General features: G+C 41.4%; 1 protein-coding gene across 3 annotated transcripts in view; it reads right to left on the reverse strand.

Moving 5' to 3' along the window:
* Positions 1 to 2,096: 2,096 nt before the first annotated feature.
* The window catches only part of LOC126354008 (tonsoku-like protein), a 277,353-nt gene continuing 252,843 nt past the window's right edge, over positions 2,097 to 26,606 (reverse strand). For all 3 annotated transcript variants that reach the window (XM_050003320.1, XM_050003321.1, XM_050003322.1), the window contains 3 exons: positions 4,832 to 4,982; positions 2,954 to 3,215; positions 2,097 to 2,818 (listed from right to left, as the gene is read on the reverse strand). In XM_050003320.1, the coding sequence (XP_049859277.1) occupies positions 2,527 to 2,818; positions 2,954 to 3,215; positions 4,832 to 4,982 (705 nt within the window). In that variant the 3' untranslated portion in view covers positions 2,097 to 2,526. The remainder of the gene's footprint in view (positions 2,819 to 2,953; positions 3,216 to 4,831; positions 4,983 to 26,606) is intronic.

The raw sequence follows: 26,606 nt of genomic DNA on the forward strand, positions 1-26,606 counted from the left end.
TACTGAACTGAGCTCCTTTCTTCTTCTTCTTCTTCTTCTTAAGAAAGAAATGGGTTCAAACTTCACTCCCACACTTCCATTATTTTTACAGTGATACGATGATAGGTGACCAGGCTGACGTTGAATGTCTGGGAAGTATCATATAAATTCAAATTTGTGGAATTCAGTTGCCAGATCAAATACCTTCTACAGGAGTCAGGCCTGAAAATTGAAAAATTGTGGAATTGGATGTTGGCTGGATCATGAAGATTTTTTAATTTGCCTTTCATTTCGCCTTCACAGCTCAATAATTCATCAGGAACAATGTGTGGATCGGATTCCATGTTCAACTCAGTTCCCTTTCCCCCAACAGGATTACTGGTGTAGGTCAGGGACACCAAGTCATTCAAGTGGTATCCAACTGAAAACTTACACCAGGCCCTTGAGTCATACAAAATTATTATTATTATTATACAGGGTGAGGCATGAGGCATAATAAAGAGCGATTTTTAAAAGGCTGTTATGTAAAAACACTTCATTAATTTTTTTTAATTCCATAATCTTAAAATATACCAAAAAACATTTTCTGCAATAGTAAAACATTGGTTATTTTTTGAAGATAACTCCAGTAAGATTGAATCCGGTTAGATGCACACATTCCTCCAGCCAGACCTTCAGTGACTCATCACACTGCGCAGCACTGCCAGTGGAATTTGAACAACTTCCTGTCGGATCCGCTCTTTCAGGACTTCAGTTGTTCAAGGGGGGGTCATCTTGGTAAACTTTGCTTTTCAGATAACCCCACAAGAAAAAGTCACATGTTTTGATGTCCACTGAAGGAGAAGGCCATGCAATATCGCCATTTCAGGACTTCATATGATTTGGAAACAAACAACTGACAATATTTGTGCTTACTCGAGCAATGTGTGAGGTTGCTCGGTCCTGCTGGAAATAGTCTCATCATTCACTTTGTAGTGTGCAAGTTGAGGAGTTTCCCAATAGGTCTGCATATCTCTGCGGAGTCACTGTTACAGCACTGCCAAGGCCATCTACAAAAAAGTGTGGCCCTATGACCCCTAATGACATCGTGCGCACCACACAGGAACTTTTGCAGAGCACAATGGTTGCTGATGCAGTTCTCTAGGATTAACGTCACTCCAAAATCGAAAGTTCTGTATGTTCACATAACCAGAGAGATGGATGTGAGCTCCATCGCTCATCCACAAATGGTTTACAATGTCCTCATCTTGATTAATCATGTAGAAACTTTTTTTAGCAGAACTGGCTTTGGCTGACATAATCTGTTTTCTTAAGGGCCTGAACCATTTGGATCTTGTGGGGGCAAAAGTCCAAATCTTGGTGTAAAATTTTTCTTACCACTCTGTTTAAAATCCCAATTGTAGCGCTGTGCCAGCGAGCTGAGTGACAAGGGCTTATCTCAGTGGCAACTCTTACATGTTCGATGTTTTCAGGTGTGTGCACAGTTTTTAGTCTCCCAGTTTCTTCTTTGTCGTTGACGTCTCTTCAAAGTTCTCAACCCATTTTTTATTGCACAGGCAGGTGGAAGCGGCCAATTCTGATGAATGTTGAAGTGGTTATGGAATGAATGAAGTGTTAGCTGGTATGAACTACTGTTTTCATAAAATGCTTTGACAGCGAACGCATGATGCTGTGGTGTGCAGCACTCCAATATGACTAAATGATGTTTCGTGCCAAACGTAACTGACACTACCCCCTCCAACCCTCTCCAATGCAGCTTGATTTGCATACTTTTTACAATCGCTCGATATTTTGTCGCACTCTGTACTTTCCACATAGCTTTTGAACTCGATGTTTTAAATAAACTACAATGTATGCATTGTGTACGTAAAGACAGCACAGAGGAAAGGTAAATCTGATTTAATAAACTGGTAATTATGATCTATTAGCCTTTTTTATGATGCCAAATTTCAATCTTGTTGATCTGTGTAATTCCATAATATGCAGAACTAATCTCTAAAATGAGTCTCTTTCAAACAGTTTACCGAACACAGAGGATTAGCTGAGTGTTCCACATAATATCACTGTCTCATCCACACAGATTCATCAGTGCACAGAAATAAATTACACAAAAGATGTAATTGTAAGTGTAGGCTTCTGCGACCGTAGTCACTGCCAATATTTTTTTTGTTTCAGTGTATGTGACCCATCTGTCAATTCATAAAATTCCTCAGGATTATTTGCTTGAGGAAGGCCATTTACAACATTGGAGAATTTTATGTACTGACAATGTGGTCCTATACCCTGAAAAATTTTATTGACTAAAGATGTAATTGTTTACAATTAAAACAAGCAAGCAGCCATCACTGCTATAAAATTCATATCAAACAATATTGTGGTAACTCGAGCGAACATACAATACACCTGTTGTAAACAACAATATATTTGAATGGAGGATACTGACTTATTATGTGTTGCAATAACTATGTGATTGATGTATATGCCTTATAATCTATCTAGTAAAAAATGGTGGGTTTCAAAATTTTAATTCATAATGAATAAAACAAATTATGCATTTGAGGTTATGAACAATAGTCCTCCTGGAGCTTTGCGGATGCTGCACTGTGCACCCCAATCAACAGTACTCAGATCTGCTGACACAATTATTTCTCTTGAATAACTGACAGGTGGAAGCCATGACAATGGTGAGGTGCCACTTAAGTGCAGTAACACAGAATTACAGCCTGAAAGGTCGATTTGTTGAATGCACAACTGCAAAAGGCGTCGTAGTGAAACAGATGTGAGAGCTGTGTTGCCTTGCAGACGGAGTTGCTTGAGGTTTGTTGCTTTTTGTAATGGCCTAAATTTGAAATCAGAAGAAAAAAATTAACTAATAGGCAATTTTAATAGGTTTTTTACTAAAGTCATGTTTATTATAACAGTTACTAAAAATAAATCAATTAGCACAATGATATAGCAGTCTTGTAGTTTTTACCTAAGTAGTTCCCATATATCTGTATCCTTTAAGTTACAGTTGGAGAGGTCCAAGCTTTCCAAATTCTCAGGCTCACAACCTGCACCAGCCAGAAAGATAGCTAAATCCCGGGCAATCGTACTACAGCCATCTTCACATCCTGACTGTGTGTTACCCAAATTAAGTTCCTTTATTTTTACTGGAGATATTTGTTTCAGGAAGTCTCGAGCTCCTTCGAGACCAAGACAATTAAAACTTACATCCAGTTCTTCAAGTAACTCAACTGCCAAAAAAGAAAGGAAGAGAAAATAACAAATATGTACCAAACTATACAAGAGGTTAGTTAGAAAAGAACTTTTGCTGAGAACAATGTTCAAAAAACTACATGTTGCACAAGATTTTATAAAATACATTTTACTGCATAAAGCAAGAAGAATATGCAATGCCTATGTGTGATCAACTCATGAGACATCTCTTTGAAAATATACGACATTTTAATGTCACTTTTGTAACATTATTCTCTAACAAAGTCTGACTAAACAATTCATATTAGTAAAATAACAAACACGATATCATAGACACTGGATGGGGGAGGGAGGGGGGGGGGGATCTTCACTATTGTTTATTAAATTTGACCTTAGTGACAATGGAAGTTATTTATGTTCTGACAAAAAAGTATGTCAAATGATTTGAAACACTGACAGGTAACTAATATAACTAGATAGACAAAAAAGCTGTTCTCCTAGCAGTGACAGGAGAAATACATAAAAGTTAGTGAAATGTAGAAGCTTTCAGAGCCAGTGGCTCCTTCTTCTGATGGAAGGGTTGAAGAGAAAGGAAGAAAGATGAAGGAAAAGGACTGGTGAGTTTAGGAAATGGGGAGGGTTATGGAAAATTTGCCCAGGATGAGAAGGAACAACTGAATCATATGGTATCATCTAATTATATTATATTTTCAACTCTTAAATGCAAACAGACAGCTAAATTTATTAAATACAGTAACATATACAGGGTGTGTCCCCTAAGAGCCATCAGCCACATTTCTCTGGCACTTCAGCAGATATTTGCATTTTCTTTTTTGCAATCTATAGCTGGAGTCAGGAAAAACAAATACTGATCGTCAAGTCTTTCATGTAATACCCAATGCTCATAGAAAAATAATGGTTCATTTCCTGTTACGAACTAAATGATTTTTAAAGTGAAATTTGATGTGCCCATTTGATAGAGCAGTCCCTAATTAGCTTGGAAGACTAACCAGTTCTCCGGCAGTGACAGCACCAACCAGGCCCACGCTGATTGCTACTGCCACACAGTAGCACTGCTTAGTAGTAACTGCTGCTGGAATACTGGTTACTCACCATGTTTTACTGTCACTATTTGTCTGGGCTGCATCCAGCTACAGACTCCAAAAAATAAATTGCAAATATCTGCCAAAACACCAGAGAAAATCTCCCTGACGACTCTTAGGAGGAACACCCTGTACCTATATATAGACTTGGAGCAAAAATAGTATGGACTAACAATATACTTTCTGCCTACATTAAACTACTTTTCATTTTTTACATACTCATTAGAAAATGGGAAGTCTGTGCCCCTGTACAAAAATTAACAACAGTAAAGAGTTGGCAAAGTAATTGTTTATAATACCTCACACAAATGATACGTGGAACAATGATATGGAACTGATGACAGAAATTTTTTGTGATGGTACCAAAAAGCCAAATATGAAAAGCAAATCTTGATTTGTATTGAAACAAAATTACAAATCACAGGACTGAAATTATTGCACATGTTAACAGAAAGTGAGTATACTGTAAAAAAAAAGAGGTCCATAATTTGATAAAAAAATTTAAATCATGCAATCAGAAGTTTTAATTTATCAAACAAGGATATACATACGGCATTCATGCATATTTTCAGGTCCGCTAGTAAGTGAGCAAGCATGAAGATTCAGGGAAGTTAAGCTAGATAATGATGTGAATATCACTTGAAGGTGCTTCACAGCCTCCTGTCCCAAGGGATTGCAGCTCAGATTCAATCGATGGAGGCCCTATAGTGTTAAAAATTTCATTAATCATTTATACATCGGCAAATAGCAAATGAACATCAATTTGAAAGATAAGCATTGTTTGGTTATTTAGGAATGACACAACTTTTTTGTAGATTTAAAAACAAAGATTTCATGACTTACCAAACAGGAAAGCGCTGATAGATAGGCACAATTAAAAAAAAAAAAAATTGAGCTTTCACAGCCTTTAAATATGTCTGTCTGTGTGTGTGTGTGTGTGTGTGTGTGTGTACACCTGTCCTTTTTTCCCCCTAAGGTAAGTCTTTCTGCTCCCGGGATTGGAATGGCTCCTTACCCTCTCCCTTAAAACCCACATCCTTTCATCTTTCCCTCTCCTTCCCTCTTTCCTGACGAAGAAAGCGTGGGTTGCAAAAGCTCGAAATTTTGTGTGTGTGTTTTTTTATTGTGCCTATCTACCAGCACTTTCCCGTTTGGAAATTCATGGAATCTTTATTTTTAATGTATTTTTCCCATGTGGAATGTAATATATATAAAATAGAAAGAAACTTCCACATGGGAAAAATATATTAAAAACAAAGATTCCAAGACTTACCAAGCGGGAAAGCGCCGGCAGACAGGCACATGAACAAAACACACAAACAGAATTACGAGCTTTCGCAACTGGCAGTTGCTTCGTCAGGAAAGAGGGAAGGAGAGGGAAAAATGAAAGGATGTGGGTTTTAAGGGAGAGGGTAAGGAGTCATTCCAATCCTGGGAGCGGAAAGACTTCCCTTAGCGGAAAAAAAGGACAGGTGTACACTCGCACACACACACACACACACACACACACACACACACACACACACACACACACACACACACATATCCATCCGCACATACACAGACACAAGCAGACATATTTCATATATATTCTGTTGATATATATATATATATATATATATATATATATATATATATATATAAAAATAAAGATTCCAAGACTTACCAAGCGGGAAAGCACCGGCAGACAGGCACATGAACAAAACACACAAACACACACACAGAATTACAAGCTTTCGCAACTGGCAGTTGCTTCGTCAGGAAGCAACTGCCAGTTGCGAAAGCTTGTAATTCTGTGTGTGTGTTTGTGTGTTTTGTTCATGTGCCTGTCTGCCGGCGCTTTCCCGCTTGGTAAGTCTTGGAATCTTTATTTTTAATATATTTTTCCCATGTGGAAGTTTCTTTCTGTTTTTTATATATATATATATATATATATATATATATATATATATATATATATATATATATATATATATATATATCAACAGAATAACGTTTAACAACAATAATAAACAACAATAATAAAATTTTCATTGAGGCCAAGCATGCAAAACAATTAGTGCCTGGTAAGCCAAAGATATTTAAATGTCAGTGAAGTTATTATATAAAACTTTTCACAATGCAAAAATTTAACATTCTCCCTTGTTTAATATCTTACACACACTCGTATTTTGCATAACTTCCTTAGTCGGGCAGCAAATGATGTTTTTTTTTGATAAATCCACAAGTTAATTTTCTGTATCTACACTTGAAATGTTAACTTCACCAGCTGTAACTAATTCTCAAACACAGAATATGTTTTGTCCATCAGTGAAATTCAAGATTCTGTGCGAGTCGAACAGCAGCTTCATTGTCCACTCATAGGCAAGGTTTCTAATCCTTTATCTGGTGAAGTTCAGTTAAAAGTCTCTTCATCTACACCATTTCTCACGCTGCTTCACTAACCACTGCAACTTCAGCTTTTCTAGTAGAGATTGCAAGGGAAGTTCGTAGCTGACTCATCAAACTGACAGGTGCACCAAAGTACAGGCAGAGAACACCTGAGGTAGATCTTCCAGTCCACCTCCCTGATCAGCATCATTAGAACAGTCAAGAATGTCTTTGTCTTCACCGTTTTTTTAAAGAAGTCCATAGTCATATGTGCCTCCCAAGTACTGAAAAATTCTTTTTACCCTTATTACATCACATTCTGTTGGATTTTCAAGACATCTAGATACTCCTCCAACAGCATACGCCATTGTCTCGTCTTGTCCCACAAATCAGATACATCAGGGAACCCAAACAGAGTTGCCACAAGTTTCCTCAAGTGTAATTCCCTTATATTTCCCCGATTTCTGGACAAGTTTTAGCCTTTTTCCCGACAGATTTTGAGATTTCAAGGGTAAGCGTAGACGTACGTTGACAACCTGTCTTTGCATCTATGGTACAAGAAAAAATAGTGCAAACGAGGAAATATCTAAAAAAATTGCAAGTAGATAGCGTTCCCTGATGTGAGCAAAAGTCTAGTACTAATGTCAACATCTTTTGTAATGAACTGTTTTTAGATGGAGGAAGTAAGCCAAATGGTGTATGTGTTTCATTAAGACCACTGTTGTTATTTTATTTCAACAAAACGAAACACATCTGGTGACAAAAATATGCATTTCCTTGGAGTCAGAAGACAGATTTCAAATACCTTCACTGGTTTCAGAAATAACCTCAGAAAAAAGTAGGCCTGTTGAAAGAAGTGTATAAGGTAGAGGATAATTGTGTAAACCAACACTGTAGGTGACTAACAATGGACTGTTGGTTCTACTATGTTCGTTATTGTCGGTTATAACCCACTGTGTTATATAATTATTTTCAGGTATTGTGTGATTTTTCTTTCGAGAAATATAAGAGTATATAGTGTACAAACTGCCAGCGAATGACACAATTTTCTTCTTCTTAACGTCTATACTTTCTAACACATAAACTACTTTTGAAGTGCCAGACTGTACTAGAACAAATAGAAAGTCTATAAAATGCCACATGATACAACGTACTTGTGGTGAGACATTTGCAATTCCTGAAAACCATCACCCATGGCCTCTGGCCTGCAGAGGAGCACCACAGTCCTGGGTCCATGGATAAACCATGAAACAGACCCGGCCTGAGGGCAGGTCGATGAGACTACATCCAATGCACATTAGTGGGAAGCGGATGGCTTCTGATTGGCAGGCCCAATCCATTACAGATACCTGCAGAAACATCCTGTGGTTTTAGCATGGAAATCCACTCATGTGACCAACAACTCACAAGCCACAGACAGCATGTTGATGAAATGAGACCGTGGTGATCAATACATGCAACAAAAAAATTGCTCAAGTACTCTGAGAATCAATAATAATGAGGATAGGTAGCAACTCATCATAAAGATGATTGCTGAGCCACAGACAGGCCCGTAGAAAAGACAATCATCCTCTCTCAACTAAATTTTCAGCCATAGCTTTTGTCAGAAAACAAGAGCACATGCACATTCACACAATCACTCAGACAAAACTCATGCACACATGACCATTGTCTCAGGCTGCTGGATCAACAGTATCTGAGAATCAGGTCCAGACAAACCGTCCCTCATACTTCCCATTGGCAGCTGCAGGGCTAGTGACAAGCAGTAGTAATGAGGGAGTAAGGAAGCAGCCCATGTAGTCAGCTGCACCCAGTTAGTGATGATGCATGACACCTTGGTAAACAAACCATTTCATCTACTGAGACAAAAACAAGATTTTTCCAGTGGTTTTTTTCCCTAATTTCCCTGCTGTGTTTGAAATTCTCTGATATTCCCTGATTCCCAGAACCTGTGCCAACCCTGCCATCTGATCATCTTTAAGGATATTCAGCGTTCAAAGGGTTGTTTTCTGTTCAAAGGGTTGTTTTCTGTGCCACCGTCCTTTGTAATTGGAGCTGTTATGGCTCTACACCTCCCCCCATGAACCATGGACCTTGCCGTTGGCGGGGAGGCTTGCGTGCCTCAACGATACAGATAGCTGTACCGTAGGTGCAACCACAACGGACAGGTATCTGTTGAGAGGCCAGACAAACGTGTGGTTCCTGAAGAGGTGCAGCAGCCTTTTCAGTAGTTGCAGGGGCAACAGTCTGGATGATTGATTGATCTGGCCTTGTAAAATTAACCAAAACAGCCTTGCTGTTGTGGTACTGTGAATGGCTGAAAGCAAGGGGAAACTACAGCCGTAATTTTTCCCGAGGGCATGCAGCTTTACTGTAGGGTTAAATGATGATGGCGTCCTTAGGTTAAAGTTAGATATAGTGGAAATTAGTGAAGTTCGGTGGCAGGAGGAACAAGACTTCTAGTCAGGTGAATACAGGGTTATCAATACAAAATCAAATAGGGGTAATGCAGGAGTAGGTTTAATAATGAATAAAAAAAATAGGAGTGCAGGTAAGCTACTACAAACAGCATAGTGAACATATTATAGTGGCCAAGATAGACACGAAGCCCACACCTCCTACAGTAGTACAAGTTTATATGCCAACTAGCTCTGCAGATGACAAAGAAATTGAAGAAATGTATGATGAGATAAAAGAAATTATTCAGGTAGTGAAGGGAGATGAAAATTTAATAGTCATGGGTGACTGGAATTTGACAGTAGGAAAAGGGAGAGAAGGAAACATAGTAGGTGAATATGGATTGAGGCTAAGAAATGAAAGAGAAAGCCGCCTGATAGAATTTTGCACAGAGCATAAATTAATCATACCTAACACTTGGTTCAAGAATTATAAAAGAAGGTTGTATACATAGAAGAATCCTAGAGATACTAAAAGGTAACAGACAGATTATATAATGGTAAGACAGAGATTTAGGAACCGGGTTTTAAATTGTAAGAGATTTCGAGGGGCAGGTGTGGACTCTGACCACAATCTATTGGTTATGAACTGTAGAGTAAAACTAAAGAAACTACAAAAAGGTGGGAATTCGAGGAGATGGGACCTGGATAAACTGACTAAAGCAGAGGTTGTACAGAGTTTCAGGGAGAGCATAAGGGAACAATTGACAGTAATGAGGGAAAGAAATACAGTAGAAGAAGAATGGGTAGCTCTGGATGAAGTAGTGAAGGCAGCAGAGGATCAAGTAGGTAAAAAGATGAGGGCTAGTAGAAAACCTTGGGTAACAGACGAAATATTGAATTTAATTGATGAAAGGAGAAAATATAAAAATGCAGTAAGTGAAGCAGGTAAAAAGGAATACAAACGTCTCAAAAATGAGATCGACAGGAAGTGCAAAATGGCTAAGCAGGGATGGCTAGAGGACGAATGTAAGGATGTAGAGGCTTATCTCTCTAGGGGTAAGATAGATATTGCATACAGAAAAATTAAAGAGACCTTTGGAGAAAAGAGAACCACTTGTATGAATATCAAGAGCTCAGATGCAAACCCAGTTCTAAGCACAGAGGAGAAAGCAGAAAGGTGGAAGCAGTATATAGAGGGTCTACACAAGGGTGATGTAGTTGAGAACAATATTATGGAAATGGAAGAGGATGTAGATGAAGACGAAATGGGAGATACGATACTGCGTGAAGAGTTTGACAGAGCACTGAAAGACCTGAGTCGAAACAAGGCCCCAGGAGTAGACAACATTCCATTAGAACTACTGACGGCCTTGGGACAGCCAATCCTGACAAAACTCTACCATCTGGTGAACAAGATGTACGAGACAGGAGAAATACCCTCTGACTTCAAGAAGAATATATTAATTCATATCCCAAAGAAAGCAGGTGTTGACAGGTGTGAAAATTACCGAACTATCAGTTTAATAAGTCACAGCTGCAAAATAATAACGCGAATTCTTTCCAGACGAATGGAAAAACTGATAGACACCGACCTTGGGGAAGATCAGTTTGGATTCCGTAGAAATGTTGGAACACGTGAGGCAATACTGACCCTACGACTTATCTTAGAAGAAAGATTAAGGAAAGGCAAACCTACATTTCTAGGATTTGTAGACTCAGAGAAAGCTTTTGACATTGTTGACTGGAATACTCTCTTTCAAATTTTAAAGGTGGCAGAGGTAAAATACAGGAAGCGAAAGGCTATTTACAATTTGTACAGAAAGCAGATGGCAGTTATAAGAGTCGAGGGGTATGAAAGGGAAGCAGTGATTGGGAAGGGAGTGAGACAGTGTTGTAGCCTATCCCCGATGTTGTTCAATCTGTATATTGAGCAAGCAGTAAAGGAAACAAAAGAAAAATTCGGAAAAGGTATTAAAATCCATGAAAAATAAATAAAAACTTTGAGGTTCTCCGATGACATTGTAATTCTGTCAGAGACAAAAAAGGACTTGGAAGAGCCGTTGAACGGAATGGACAGTGTCTTGAAAGGAGGATATAAGATGATCAACAAAAGAAAACAAGGATAATGGAATGTAGTCGAATTAACTCAGGTGATGCTGAGGGAATTAGATTAGGAAATGAGACACTTAAAGTAGTAAAGGAGTTTTGCTATTTGGGGAGCAAAATAACTGATGATGGTCGAAGTAGAGAGGATATAAAATGTAGACTAGCAATGGCAAGGAAAGCGTTTCTGTAGAAGAGAAATTTATTAACATCGAGTATAGATTTAAGTGTCAGGAAGTCATTTCTGAAAGTATTTGTATGGACTGTAGCCATGTATGGAAGTGAAACATGGACAATAAATAGCTTGGACAAGAAGAGAATAGAAGCTTTCGAAATGTGGTGCTACTTAAGAATGTTGAAGATTAGGTGGGTAGATCACGTAACTAATGAGGAGGTATTGAATAGAATTGGGGAGAAGAGAAGATTGTGGCACAACTTGACTAGAAGAAGGGATCGGTTGGTAGGACATGTCCTGAGGCATCAAGGGATCACAAATTTAGCATTGGAGGGCAGCACGGAGGGTAAAAATCGTAGAGGGAGGCCAAGAGATGAATACACTTAGCAGATTCAGAAGGATGTATGTTGCAGTAGGTACTGGGAGATGAAGGAGCTTGCACAGGATAGATTAGCATGGAGAGCTGCATCAAACCAGTCTCAGGACTGAAGACCACAACAATAACAATAGCTCAACAACCTCTCATGCCACAGTGCTTCAAAACCTTCTTGGTGCAGTGAGTCTGACTGACTTGAATTGAGCCATCTTCTTTTCTATCAATTTCAAACCCAATGAAATATGATGCTGGCTTTGATTTTATTTTGAATTCTCTTTCAAGATTTCCAATATATATTTTTAAGTTCACTGTTACTGTTTGCCGCAATCAATCCATCATCAACATTGAGTACGAAGAAAACTTTGTAAGATTCTTTCTGTCTCGTAAAGAGACAAGGATCAGCTTCATTTCTCTTAAATCCTAATTCCATCACAAAATTAGTGAATTCCTCATTACAGCAGTGGATGCATTTTTTCAGGCCATATAAGCTTTTCATTAATTGACATACCTGCCTAGAACCATCATTACAACCTTCAGGGCGTCATAAATGTAATTTCCTTCAGGTGGCCATAAAGAAAGGTGGTAGTCACATCTGTATGTGCAGTGTTCACCTTATCTTTAGCTGTAACACTGAGTAATGTCCGAGTAGTCAACATCTTTTCCACAGGGCTGAAAGTCTGTTCATAATAAATCCCTTTGTTTTGAGGAAATCCTTTGATAACCAATCTTGCTTTGAATCTGTCAACCAACACATAAGCATTAGTCTTTAGTTGACATATCCACTTACATGGAATTGTCCTCTTTTCAGGAGGCAAATCTTCCACATTCCACATCCATTTTCTTGATGTCCTGCCAATTCTTGATCCATTGCTGCTTTCCAGTCATCTTGTTGACTCAGCTTTATGGCATCACCATAAGATTTTGGTTCCTTATAGATCATTAACTGCATTACATAGTGTTGAACTCTTTTTGGATATTTTAGCATTAAACGTTCATGCAATTGTGGCCTAATTTTTCCATCATCAGATTGTTCTAATCTCTCTTTCAGTTTCATCCTGTAAATCATCATAATTATCAAACTCAATCTGTTCTAAATTCGCTTCTGTTTCACCCTGTAAATTATCATAATTATCAAACTCATTTTCTTTTGGAAACTTAATTTCACTTCGCTCCTAATTTTGTCTGATGACTCTGAGATTTCCAATGAGAGACATCAAGATCCATAGGAACTACTGGATTTTCCTTTTGCATTATTTTCTCTTCAAAAATAACATGCTATGATCTCATTAACTGACAATTTTCTTAAACCAGAGCCAATAACCATCGCCATGGTCATAGCCAATCAGAATCCTTTTTATTGCTTTTCGATCGATTTTCTCCCATGATTGTTTTGGAACATGAACATAACATTTAAACCCTATTATATGTAGGTGCCTCATGTCAGGCTTCTTTCGATACCACATTTCATATGGAGACATCCTTACAATACTGGAAGGTCCCGTTTGATTCAGGATGCATACTGCAGAATTTTTATCATTTCAGCTCAAAATTACGGAGGAATGTTTCCACGAGCATGCATCATAGCCCTGCCTGTTTCAACAAGAGTAAGATTTTCTCTTTCACTGCATCCATTTTGCTGCGGTGTGTATGGAAGATTAAAATGTTGTAAAATCTCCCTTGTCTATTTATTGTTGAACTCTCCTCCATTATCACTTAAAGAGGTTTTTAACTGTATGCACAGCAGTCTTTCTTTCAGTTATGAACAGTATTAGTTTATTATGAACTGATTTTTCCCTGTCGAAATAAAATTTCTTGATCACATGATTTGGCTTCTTACAGTAATGACAGACAACTTTCTCTTCCCACTATAGTTGCATAGGAGACTGTTTCAATGACTTACTTATAAGAGCCTCTTGAGGTGTAGAATCTCCTCCTTTATTCGACAGTGCTTTCTCATATGCACAAAGTTGAGCTGCCAAGTTATCAACTGTCTATCACTTTTTGACATAAGCATCCAACTGGATTTAAATGAAAAATACTCATCAGGTAGTGTGCCTACAATTTTACAGATTAAAAATAAATTGGGTAATTCCAGATTTTCTACATCTTTGGCCTTTTCTTGCTTCAAACCATTCCACACATTTTTCAGTTTCATATATGAGTTGCTACATCATCCCTAGAATGTTTCACATATCCAAAAAATCATAAACAAAGGTCATAAACTTTATCTTCCAAAACACTATCAAATAATTTACACAATTCTGCTCATACTTCTCGAGATGTATAAGATACTTTATTTTCTGCAACGTTTCCTCAATCATATTCAAAGTCAATACAATTAAAGCATTGCTGTCAGCCTTAAGATAATTATTTGGTTTGTTTTTATGTGTCTGTTTTTCTTGAGCAGTGGCATCTTCTGTCAGTTCTACAGGTTTAACTAACCCACCTTCAATAATATCAAGTGCTCCAGGAATACCATGTGGACAGATATTTGCTTTGTATTTCAATTTGATTGCCCTTCCAGTAAACCAATGTAGATTACTGTTGCGAATCCATAGTTGAACTTCACTCCAAAAGTAACACTGATGTACAAAGTTGCAACATGCGAATTTCAAAATTTAAACTTCATTTACATATAAAACTTACAGCTTGTGTTTCTTCAATTCCTGCAGTAGTGCACCTTGGCCCATAACCTGTTTGGTTATTTAGGAATGATACAAGTTTTTCACAGAAAAAAAAAGAAAACTTAAGTGAAGTTATTGAATTAAACTGTTCACAATGCAAAACTTTACCAGGCATAATGTTATAAAGATTTTACAAGCTCTTAGTAGATCTTTTTCAATTTCAAAAAAAGGAAACAAATTACAAAATGTGTACACAATTAAAGACTTTTACAATGAACTAAACTTTCCATGCTGAAGGAAAAAAATTCTATGAATTTCAGGATGTATTTCCATTGTGAGTTATGAAAATATTTTGAATAGTGCAAAAGTATTTCAGTGGTTTATTCAACTTTGATGCTATCTATAATACTTGGCTTGCTTTTTTAATTTCATGTTTGTTCATCTTAATGGATTCATTGTGTAACTTTCATGATTTCTATTTTTTAATGTTGACTGGTGTAACTGAAGCTGAACACAACGTGTTTCGAAAGCTACATTTCTTTAGGGTTCAGTAAAGGGTAGCCCTAGTTTTTCATGCAGTGTTGAAATAGAGAAAAGATACACACAGTGGACCATTCTGTGTGCAGTATAACAATGGCAAGTGAAACTGAGAATGGTGATGTAATTAATGAAGGTGACTGTTGACCAGGACGGTGTTGATATGGAACCTATTCATGTATCAGGATTAATTAACAAAATTCAAACTGTACAAGCAATTGAAAATGAAAGTTCAAATTTGACTATGAACACTGAATCATAAGAGGCACTGGTCAGCAACAATCAAGTTGAAAATGTAGGGAAGGTGAGCATGTTAATGCAGTTGTTACAAAAAGTGGTCGCACCTTTCAGGCCAGATATTCAAATATTATCTGATGGTAATCACAATTTGAATAAAAATCTAGATGATCATGAGCAAAATTTGAACAAAGAACTAGATAATCATGAAAGAAAAATGATGGCAGATAACCAATGATTGAGTCAAGAATTGAAGACAGATAATCAAAAACTGAAAATAGTTTTGAAGAAAATATTGACACACCTGACAACTTTCAAAAACAAAAAATCAGAAATATGAATGACCTAAAACAGTGGCTCATTTTTAAATAACATCAAAACAATTGATGTGTGCCTTTCTGAATCATATCACAAAGCTACACAATAGCTATAAAAATGCAAATGAAAACACTAGAACTACCCAAAATGATGATTCGTAAAACAAGGGAAAGGGAACCACTTACCTATAGCGGACTGGTGTGTAGTCCACAGAAATATGCAATAGAAAAAAGTTAACTTGCAATTTATTTCTGTTACATCACTTCGATCATAAGCTTTAATGCTCGTTTATAACATTTTAAAATTATGTAAATTTTCTATTACTTGTTTCTGTGCATCCCACAACTTTCTGCTAAAGGTATTCTTTTCTTCTTCCTAGCTCTATAGCACTTGAAGTGCCTTCGCCTGCTCTATGACATCACTCCATTTATCCTTGTCCAGCATCTTGCTTCTCCATCCTCTGACACCAATAATTTTTAAATCCTACTGTATGTCATCCAAGTATCAAAGTCTTGGTCTTCTCCTGCTTCTTTGTCCCACTGGATTTTGCAACAGTGCTGTTTTTGTTGGGTTCTCATGTTCCACATGAAAAACATGGTTGACTCATTTCAGGCAGTTTATTTTAATTACCTTTATGATTTCAATACCTTTGTATAATCCTCCGTCTTCATTAGTTGCCCCATATATTTTGCGTAACACCTTTTGTTTACAATATTCTATGAGCTCTTCACACCCATTATATCAGTGTCCCAGTTTCTGAGACATATGTTCATACTGGAAGTATTAAAGTTTTATTCAGTTGACGATTTGTTCTTCTGGACTGATTCTTGGACTAAGTTGTGAAGACAGACCATAATAGCATTTCTTAGATAGGTGGATGTGTTGCTTTATTTCCTTACTAATATCGTTCTGCGATGTTACCAGTGTTCCTAGACAGATAAATTCACTAACAGATTCCAATTACACTTGGTAAATTTCTAAAACTGTAGTCTGGTCATATTATTCGTATGCATCTGGTTTTACTGATGTTCACTCCCAGTGCCATTTCTATTGTTGTTATCACTAGTGCCCTATATGTTTCTTTAGCAGCTAGTTCTGTTATTGCAATAATATCCACATCATCTGCACAGGGCAGAAGCTGCAGCATTCTATTGTATATTGTGCTTGTTGTGTTGATTTGATCTGTCCTTATTACCTTCTCTAGGGCAATGGTGAAAATCACATATGAAAGTGCATCCCCTTGCCTCAGTCCACAGTTAGTTTAAAAATTTAGCATTAAATTTCCTTGGGTCCATACGGTTCAATCTATTTTCCCCAAAATCAAACATATGAGGTGTATTAACTGTTACAGTATGCCCAGTTGATTCATGTCTTCAAAAGGCTTACTCCTATTTAAAGTGTCATTTGCAACAAATATATTATGTGTTTCTATATTGCATTTGGTCAATAGTTGACTTGCCAGATCTAAAGCCTGCATGATATCTCCCAATCACTTTTTCTGCAAAAGAATTTACACAGTCACAAAACATGGAGGAGAATACTTTATATGTGGTATTTAATAATGTTATTCCCCTATAGTTTTACATTCCAGGGTGTCCCCTTTCTTATGCACAGCACGTATCACACCAATACTCCAATCATTTTGGATGACTTTTTGCTTCCACTCATATATGAGATGCATCTAACTAAATTTTCTCCGCCACATTTAATAAGCTCAACTGGCAGGCTGTCATTGCCAGGTGACTTACTGTTGGCTAGTTTCTTTCCTGCTAGCCGAACCTTGTGTGTTGAGGACATCCCATTTTCCTCTTCTTCCACTTCTTATGTGTCAGTATTCACAGAGTCTGATAATTCCTTATAAGTACTCTGCCCAACAACGTAACACTCCTCCTTGCGATGCCACTAGTTCACAATTTTTCCCTCTATACTGTGTTGCTTTGGTTGAAATTCTTTTCCAAGGTTATTGACCTTTCTGTAGAATTTACTGCTTTCATTAGTGGGTATTCAATGTCCTGCAACTGTCTTTCATTAAAGCTTCTCTTCTTTGCTTTCAATATCTGCTTTTCTGAACACCTTTTTTCTATACAGTCAACCACAAGCATTCTCATTCTTCTGGTCTGCATCTTTTTATATGCTTCATTATTTGTTCTTGTTGTCTCCTCATACCCTTCATGATACCATTCATTCCTTCTGCTCTATTGTTCCTCTGGTACCGTGCGCTGTGGAATTTGAATCCCCACCAGATGTCATGGATGTCGAAGACCCCTAGAGGTCTCTACACTAACGCGCCGTAAGCTATGGCGGCACGCGCCGTGTGGCCCGCTGTTAGTGTGAGGGTGCCACAGTGGAACACGTCGTTCCAGTGGCCAATAGCGGCACCCTCGATAGCATACTTAAGCACCTGCCTCTCGCTCAACCAGCCCCTCTAATCTCGCGTACATCTGTGGACACATCGTCTCGTGTTAGACAGCTTACTTACTTTCTTGTTCTGTGTACGAGTGGACGTGTTTTTTAGGTTTCCTGTGACTCCATTCTTCGATCTTGTTGTTTGTTCTCTCCTTCGTTGGTCATGTCCATCCGCTCCTTTCGTGTTGTTATTGTTCGCAGGCCTCTCTGCGGGTCCCGCCGCACTTGCCGTCATTTACACCTCGCGACCGCTCCAGACGCAGTTGCAACAGTTTTGGCAACGAGGATGGGATTCGCCCTTCGGGTCATAATGTCGCGGCCATTGAGGCCCTTCCTCGTTCCAAGGACCTATCTGTACTGCAGGTGTTTTTGGGCAAGGTTACTTATTACTTAAAGTTCTTGCCCCAGGCTGCCTCCGTTGCTCAACCCCTCAATCACTTGCGTCGCAAAGGGGAACTTTTGGTTTGGATTCCTGCCTGTTACACAGGGTTTTCTCCGTTTAAAGGCAACGCTGAAGTCCGGCCCTTGCCTTACTTCCTTCTCTCTGGACCGCTCCTTGGTTGTGGCGGCTGATGCGTCAGCATACGGCATAGGGGCCGTCCTCGCGCACCAGCATTCCAATGGCTCCGAACAGCCCATCGCTTATGCCTCTAAGACGTTGATCCCAGCACAACGGAACTACTACCAGGTTGAAAAGGAGGCCCTGGTGACCGTGTTTGCCGTCCAAAACTTTCATACCTATCTCTTTGGGGCAAAGTTCTCCCTTCTGACGGACCATAAACCCTTGGTTACACTTTTTGGATCCTACTCTCACCTTCCAGAGCAGACAGCTCAACATCTCCAGCACTGGGCATTGTTTTCATGTAATTATGCTTACACCATCCGGTATAAGTCCACCACACACCATGCTAATGCAGACACTTTGTCACGTCTCCCAGCAGGCCCCGATCCTGCCTTTGACCAACAGGAGGTCCTCTGCTTTCACACTGATTCCACCCACCGGGATGCGCTGGATGGTCTGCCTCTTATGGCTGCTCACATTGCTGCAGCTACCTGCTGCGACCCTGTCTTGAAGCAGGTTCTCAACTACGTGGTCTATGGGTGGCCGTCCTATGTTACTCGTAGGATACAGTCCGATTTCAGCCCCTGGCGCCACCTGCCCCATAGGCTCTCCGTGGTCGATGATGTCCTACTGTTGGCCATGGAGTCGGTTGCTCACCAGGTGGTCATCCCTCCGGAATTGCGGCTTTGGGTACTCAGTATGTTACACCACGGGCACTGGGGTATGTCCCGTATGAAAGTTTTGGCTCGCTGGCATGTGTATTGGCCTGGCATCGACGGCGATATTGAGCACCTGGTCAGAGGGTGCACTGTCTGTGCGCATCACCAGGCAAGACCCCCTCAGTCATTTGCACCCTGGTCTGACAAACACTTAGACCAAGCGATGAAAACCCACTGCATGAATAAAACTCAAAACTAAATCTGCCATTGCAACGTCATTTGAAAAAAGTGCAGGAAGCATATCAGGCAGCGCAAACGTCTGCCTGAGCAGAGTTAAAAGTGGGCAGTCCAACAAGATGTGGACCATCATCAAAGCTGACCCTCAGCGACATAAGGGTGGGTCCTCATGGCACAATAAATAGCTGTGTGTTATCCAGCTGTGGCCAATGCGCAGCTGGCAGAGGACAACAGAGTCCTTGCGAAACAACTGCAAGGAAGACTGCCACCCATGGTATCCTCCTCTATGGCCCGAAGTTTGTTGGTATAAGGAAAGGTGTGCCATTCTTCACCCCAGGTGGGAAGTACCTTCTGCCTCAAAACTGACCTGAGGTCACTCTCCGAAAGGAGAGTGCACTGACAGCCTGCTTGGCCAACGTGTCAGCACGTTCATTTCCCGGGATGCCGACGTGACCCGTGGTCCACACAAAGATCACAGAGCGGCCGCAACGGGCAAGAGTATGGAGGGACTCCTGGATGGCCATAACCAGACAAGAGTGAGGGAAATACTGGTCAATAGGTCGTAAACCGCTCAGGCAGTCACTACAGATAACGAAGGACTCACCTGAGCAGGAGAAGATATACTCTAGGGTGGAAGAGATGGCGACCAGCTCGGCAGTGAAAACACTGCAGCCAGCCGGCAATGAGTGTTGTTCATAATGATCTCCTAGAGAAAGAGCATAACCAACATGACCAGCAACCATCGAAATGTCAGTAGAGACCACGTCAGAGCTTTTAAACGCGGGAAGGACTGAAAGAAAACAGTGGCGGAGGGCCTCAGGAGGGACTGAGTTCTTCGAGCCCTGTGCCAAATCGAGCTGAAGGCATGGGCGGGGCACACACCACAGAGAGGCCCGGAAAAGAGGTGGAAGAGGGAAAATCTCAAGCCCAGAGAGAAGAGCTCTGACGCAAACTGCGATCTTACACCCTGACCAGGGCCACCATTCTGGAAGATGGATGACCGACTGAGGGAACATGAGATGATAACTGGGATGCCCAGGCAAACTACAAACATGTGTAGCATAAGTGGCCAGTAACCGTTGGCGCCAGAACCGCAATGGAGGGACACCCGCCTCCACAAGTATGCTGTTGACAGGGCTTGTGTGGAAAGCTGCAGTGGCGAGTCAGATCCCACTGTGAAGGATGGGGTCCAGAAACTACATTGTGCAAGGTGATGCCAAACTGTAAGCCAGGCTACCATAATCTAGACGAGACTGAATTAACACCTGGTACAGCTGTAGAAGGGTAGACCGATCGGCACCCCAGCTGGTATGACTCAAGCAACAAAGAGCGTTAAGATGCACCCAGCATGTCTGATTAAGCTGCCGAATATGAGGGAAGCAAGTCAACCGAATATCAAAACCAGATCCCATAAACCATAGTGTCTCCACCACAGCAAGAGGTTCGCTGTGAAGATAAGGCCGTGGCTCAGGGTGAACAGTGCGTCGCCGACAGAAATCCATAACGCAGCTCTTGGCAGCCGAAAACTGGAAGCCATGCACTACAGCCCAAGACTGCACCTTGTGGATAGCGCCCTGCAGCTGTCGTTCAGCAGCTGCAATGCCAGTGGAGCTAAAGTATAGGCAGAAGTCGTCAGCATACAAAGAAGCCAAGACAGACGTTCGCACCACCGCAGTGAGCCCATTAATTGCAATAAAAACGAGGCAGACACTTAAAGACAGATTCTTGTGGTACCCCATCCTCCTGAACTTGGGAGGAACTACGGGAGGCTGCAACTTGCACGCAGAAGGAACAAAGCGACAGAATATTCTGTATGAAAATCAGGAGCAGACCCCAAAGGCCCCAACCATGAAGTGTAAGGAGGATGTGATATTGCCATGCCTTATTATATGCCTTCTGCATGTTAAAAAAGATGGTGACCAAATGCTGATGGCGGGCAAAGGCCGTACAGGTGGCACACTCCAGGCACACCAAATTATCGCCGGCAGATCAGCCCTTACGGAGCCCACCCTGAGATGGAGCCAGAAGGCCCTGAGACTCAAGTAGCCAACTCAACCTCTGGCTCACCAAGCGTTAGAGCAACTTGCAAAGAACGTGGAGAGGCTAACCCACCTCCAGTGGGTTCTTTCTACGTTTCAACATGGGGATTATGATGCTTTCCCGCCACTGTGACGGGAACTCACCCTTGACCCTGATACATTTAAAAAGGTCTAGGAGGCGTCACTGTCAGTCCACTGAGAGGTGTTTAAGCATCTGACAGTGGATGCGATCTGGCCCGGGAGCCGTATCACGGCAAGCGGCTAGGGCACTTTGGAATTCCCACTCACTGAACAGAGCATTGTACGATTGAGAGTGACACATGTGAAATGAAAGGCTCCGACGTTCCAACCACTCTCTCAGGGAGCGGAAGGCCAGTGGGTAATTCGCATACGCAGAACTCTGAGCAAAATGCTCTGCTTAGTGATTTGCAATTGTGTCGGAGTCAGTACAGACTGCTCCATTCAGTGAAAGCGCAGGTATGCTGACGGGGTCCTATAGTCATAGAGTCACCGAATCTTGGCCCAAACCTGCGATGGAGAGGTATGGGGGCCAATGGTGGAGACATACCTTCCCCAGCATTCCTGTTTGCATTGGTTAATGAGGTGGTGGCCTTGCACAGAGACGTTTAAAGGCGATAAGGAGTGCCAATAAGGGATGCTGCTTGTTACACTGGAGTGCCTGCCTGCGATCTTTAATTGCCTCCACGATCTTGGGCGACCACCAAGGCACAGTCCTCTGCCGAGGGAACCCAAGACAGGGAAAGGTAGATTCTGTGCCAGTAACGACGCCGGTTGTGACTGAGTGAACTACCGCATAAATGGCGTTATTCGAAAGAGGCTCAATAGTCCCAGTCAGCCTTATTCATAGCCCATCTGCAGGTGTGCCCAGAATAGTGACGCTGTGGCAGTGACAGGAAGAACGGAGAGTGGTCACTATCGCACAAGTTGTCATGCACATTCCATTGGACATATGGTAATAGGCTAGGGCTGCAGATCGAAAGGTCAAGGGCTGAGTATTGCCATGTGCCACACTGAAATGTGTGTAGGCACCAGTATTTAAAAGAGAAAGGTCGAGCTGTGCCAATACTTGCTCAATGATGCTGCCTTGGCCTGTTGCCACAGATCCACCCCACAGAGGGTTATGGGCATTGAAGTCACCCAGTAACAGAAAAGGTGGCGGCAAATGAGCTGTTAGCACAGCCAGGAGATGCTGCAGGACATCACCATCCGGTGGAAGATAGAGACTGCAGACAGTAACAGCCTGAGGCATCGATACCCGAACAGTGACAGCCTCTAAAGGTGTTTGTAGAGGGACAGACTCGCTGTAAAGAGAATGAAGGACATAGATGCAGACACTACCAGATACCCTCTCATAAGCTGCCCAGTTCTTATAATAACCCCGATGGTCATGGAGGGCAAGGTTCGCATCGCCGGAAACCAAGTTTCGTGAAGAGCAATGCAGAGGAAAGGGTGAAGGCTGAGAAGTTGTCAGAGCTCAGAAAGATGGTGGAAAAAACCACTGCAGTTCCACTGGAGGATGACATTGTACATGGCCGAGAAAGGCGTGAAGAGCCCGAGGAGGCAGATTATGCTGCTGGGTCATCTGCTGCCACCGATTGAGTACCGATGGGAGTCGCATCCATCATGTCTGAGGGACTGGTGAGATCTAGGTCCTCAGTGGACATCAGAATCTCCACCGCATCTTCAGATGCAGAGGTTGTAGGTAGCGGTGGAGTGGGTGCCACCACAATTTCCTTGGTCTTAGCGGTCTTTCATTTCGATTTCTCACACTGTTTCTTTGGTTGCCCTTGCTGGGAGGGCTTCTTTGATTCAGTCTCTGGGACTGAAGAGGACCGCGAAGCCCTACGACCAGCTACCTGTGGCTTCTTCAGCCCGCGGGGGTGATGCTCCCAAGGTAGGTGGTGCGGGAGCAACAGGGAGGGAAGTGCCCCCCACCATCAAGGGGGCATGTGTGGTCCTTCGGCTCTGAGAGGTGACTGTATGTGGTGCAACAGATGGAGCTGTAACAGGAGTGACAGTGGCGGCATAAGATGACGTCATGCGTCCTTCTGTAGAATCTTACAGCTGGCGAGCAAGGGGGATGGTGCTCTCTGCAGTTCACACAGACGGGAGGCAGGGCACATGGAGTATCGGGATGGGATGGATGACTACAATCACGACATATGAGGCTGGAAGCGCAGCGGGAAGACATATGGCCGAACTTCCAACACTTGAAGCACCGCATCGGGGGATGAGTATATGGCTTGACATCACAGTGGTAGACCATACCTTCACCTTCTCGGGTAATGTGTCACCCTCGAAGGCCAAGATGAACGCATCTGTGGCAATCTGATTATCCCTTTGACCGTGGTGGATGCGCCGGATGAAATGGACACCTCGTCGCTTTAAGTTGGCGAGCAGCTCGTCATAAGACTGTAAAAGAAGGTCCGTGTGGAAGATAATGCCCTGGACCATATTTAAGCTTTTATGGGACGTGATAGTAATAGGAACATCCCCCAGCTTCTTACAAGTGAGTAATGCCTGTGACTGGGCAGAGGATGCTGTTTTTATCAGGACTGACCCAGACCGCATTTTTGAAAAGCCCTCCACCTCCCCAAACTTGTCCTCTAAATGCTCTACCAAGAACCGAGGCTTCATGGACACAAAGGATTCCCCTTCAGCTCTCGTACAGATTAGATACTGGGGTGAATACATCTCGCTGTCATTCATAGCCTTTCGTTCCTCCCATGGTGTGGCCAGGAAGGATAACGATTTGGTGTCACATATGTTTGCATTAAAGTGAGCCCTCAAATGCTTAGAGACTGTTGGTGGTTGGCCAGCAGCAAGAGAAGATATGCCACGCTTCATTGCGTGTCATCCACCCTGATGCCACCTAATCCAACCAAGGGCACTCCCCACGGGTGCCACCCAGCCACAGCAAGGGCCACCTGGCAGGATGGCCATCGTCAGCGCAGAAAGCAACACTGCAGAGTGTATGGCGGAAAGAGGAGATGACCAAGAGATGAGAGCAAGCGGGACTGCAATGTAACAATGAATAAGCTGGCTAAAGGTCTCAATGTACGATGGACACAATGCACCACGTAAGGCGCCCTTCCCCAATTGGCTCACTCTTCGGAGTAATTTTGAAATATGGTAGTCAAACCCAAGTGGGGACCATCACATCAGGGCCAAAGCGTTTGAGACTCCTTTTAGTCGCCTCTTACGACAAGCAGGAATACCATGGGCCTATTCTTACCTGCAAACCTGCAGGGGGTGTACAGGTCTGTAATGCTAATAATTTGTGTAGGTTCATGTCTCTAATTGGTGGTATAAATTTCATTGCAATCACATCTCATGGTCTTTGTGTTTCACTTTTTCCAAACAGCAGTGTATTTCATTCCAGCTATGTAGCTTATAAGTATTAAGGTACAATTAAATATTGAATAACATTGGAACAATCATAAGAACATGTGCAGTACATCTCTTCTTAGTGATGAAGCTTGATCAGCATATGTCATTTTCCTCCTTAATTAAATCTCTAACACGTGGTGAGAATGGAGTAGAGATGCTAGGACAGAGGTGCAATTATCTTTACACCAAACACTTCACAATATACTTCTATTGATTTAAAGAAGTAACTGTTGAAAATTTTGACTTTGCGAGCAATTCTTTGTTGACAGTTTGCTGAAAGCAGTCACCCTGCATTCTTGATATTGTCAACAATCTCTCCAAGTTTTCATCTACAGCAGACAATCAAAACTATTCCTGTTTTAGTTACCTGGCTAAATATCTTCTCATATTCAGCATTACTATTAAGTATCATTAGAATACCTAACATAACACAACCTAATCTGTCTTCTTCTTCTTCTTCTTTTTTTTACATAGCCATCACTACTTATTTTTTCCTGTCAGGGACCACTGTAGGTCAATTCTTTCTCCACTTAAGATTTTATCCAGTAGATAATGTATCCAAAATGCACAAAACTGGGATGACAATTCATCCATGGCATCACGCTGTTTACCTGGATGGGTGTTCGATAACATTGGAAACTTTTCCACATAATACACCAGGGCAGAAAATAATGCATGAGAAACAGATCTAATTTGTGAAACCGTGGCATTCATCAGCATTCCACTATTCACTGGTAAATGCAGCAATTAACTGGTGGGTGATCAAAAAGTCAGTATAAATTTGAAAACTGAATAAATCACGGAATAACATAGATAGAGCGTACAAATTGACACACATGCTTGGAATGACATGGGATTTTATTAGAACCAAAAAAATTACAAAAGTTTAAAAAAGTACCACAGATGGCACTTCAACTGATCAGAATAGCAATAATTAGCATGACAAAGTAAGACAAATCAAAGATGATTTTCTTTACAGTGAATGCTCAATATGTGCACCATCATTCCTCAAAATACTTGTAGTCGTGGAATAATGTTGTGAACAGCACTGTAAAGCATGTCCGGAGTTATGGTGAGGCATTGGCGTCTTTCAGCATCCCTAGAGATGTCGGTCGATCACGATACACTTGCGACTTCAGTTAACCCCAATCGCACGGACTGAGGTCTGGGTACGTGCGAGGCCAAGCATGATGAAAGTGGCGGCTGAGTATACAATCACCAAACGACGCGCGTTACAGATCTTTCACGTGTCTAGCAATATGGGGTGGAGGGCCATCCTGCATAAACATCGTACGTTCCAGCAGGTGTTTATCAGCTAGGCTGGGGATGATGCGTGACTTTCTCATTATGCAATGAAGCTTCCACGACAGTTCTAGGGTTTTCGGTAGCCCTAGTTCTGCAGTTGTGGGCGTTGACAGACCCTTGGAGCATGAAATGAGCTTTGTCGATCCACAAAATGTTACTCAACCAATCGTCGTCTTCTGCCATCTTTTGAAACGCCAACACCGCAAATGCCCTCCGCTTCACTAAATCGCCAGGTAACAGTTCATGATGCCAATGGATTTTGTACAGATAGAATCGGAGGGTACACCTAAGTGTCAACCAAACAGTAGTGTATGGAATGCCAGTGCGACATGCGACTGCATGAGCACTGACTTCTCCGCGCATAGACGAACCCACTACAGTCTCCATTTGTTCCTGAACTGTCTCAGCAGCATTAGGCCTTGTGCTCGGTCGGCCACTACGGGGTCTATCGCCTAAACAGCCCGTGGCTTCGAACTTTAAAATCATTCTCGCCATAGCTGCATTTGTCAATGGACCTTTACCCGTTCGAATCCCCTTCCTATGGCGATAGGATCGTAATGCTGAACTA

Source organism: Schistocerca gregaria, chromosome 3 (assembly GCF_023897955.1).
Source record: "Schistocerca gregaria isolate iqSchGreg1 chromosome 3, iqSchGreg1.2, whole genome shotgun sequence".
Lineage (NCBI taxonomy): Eukaryota > Metazoa > Arthropoda > Insecta > Orthoptera > Acrididae > Schistocerca > Schistocerca gregaria.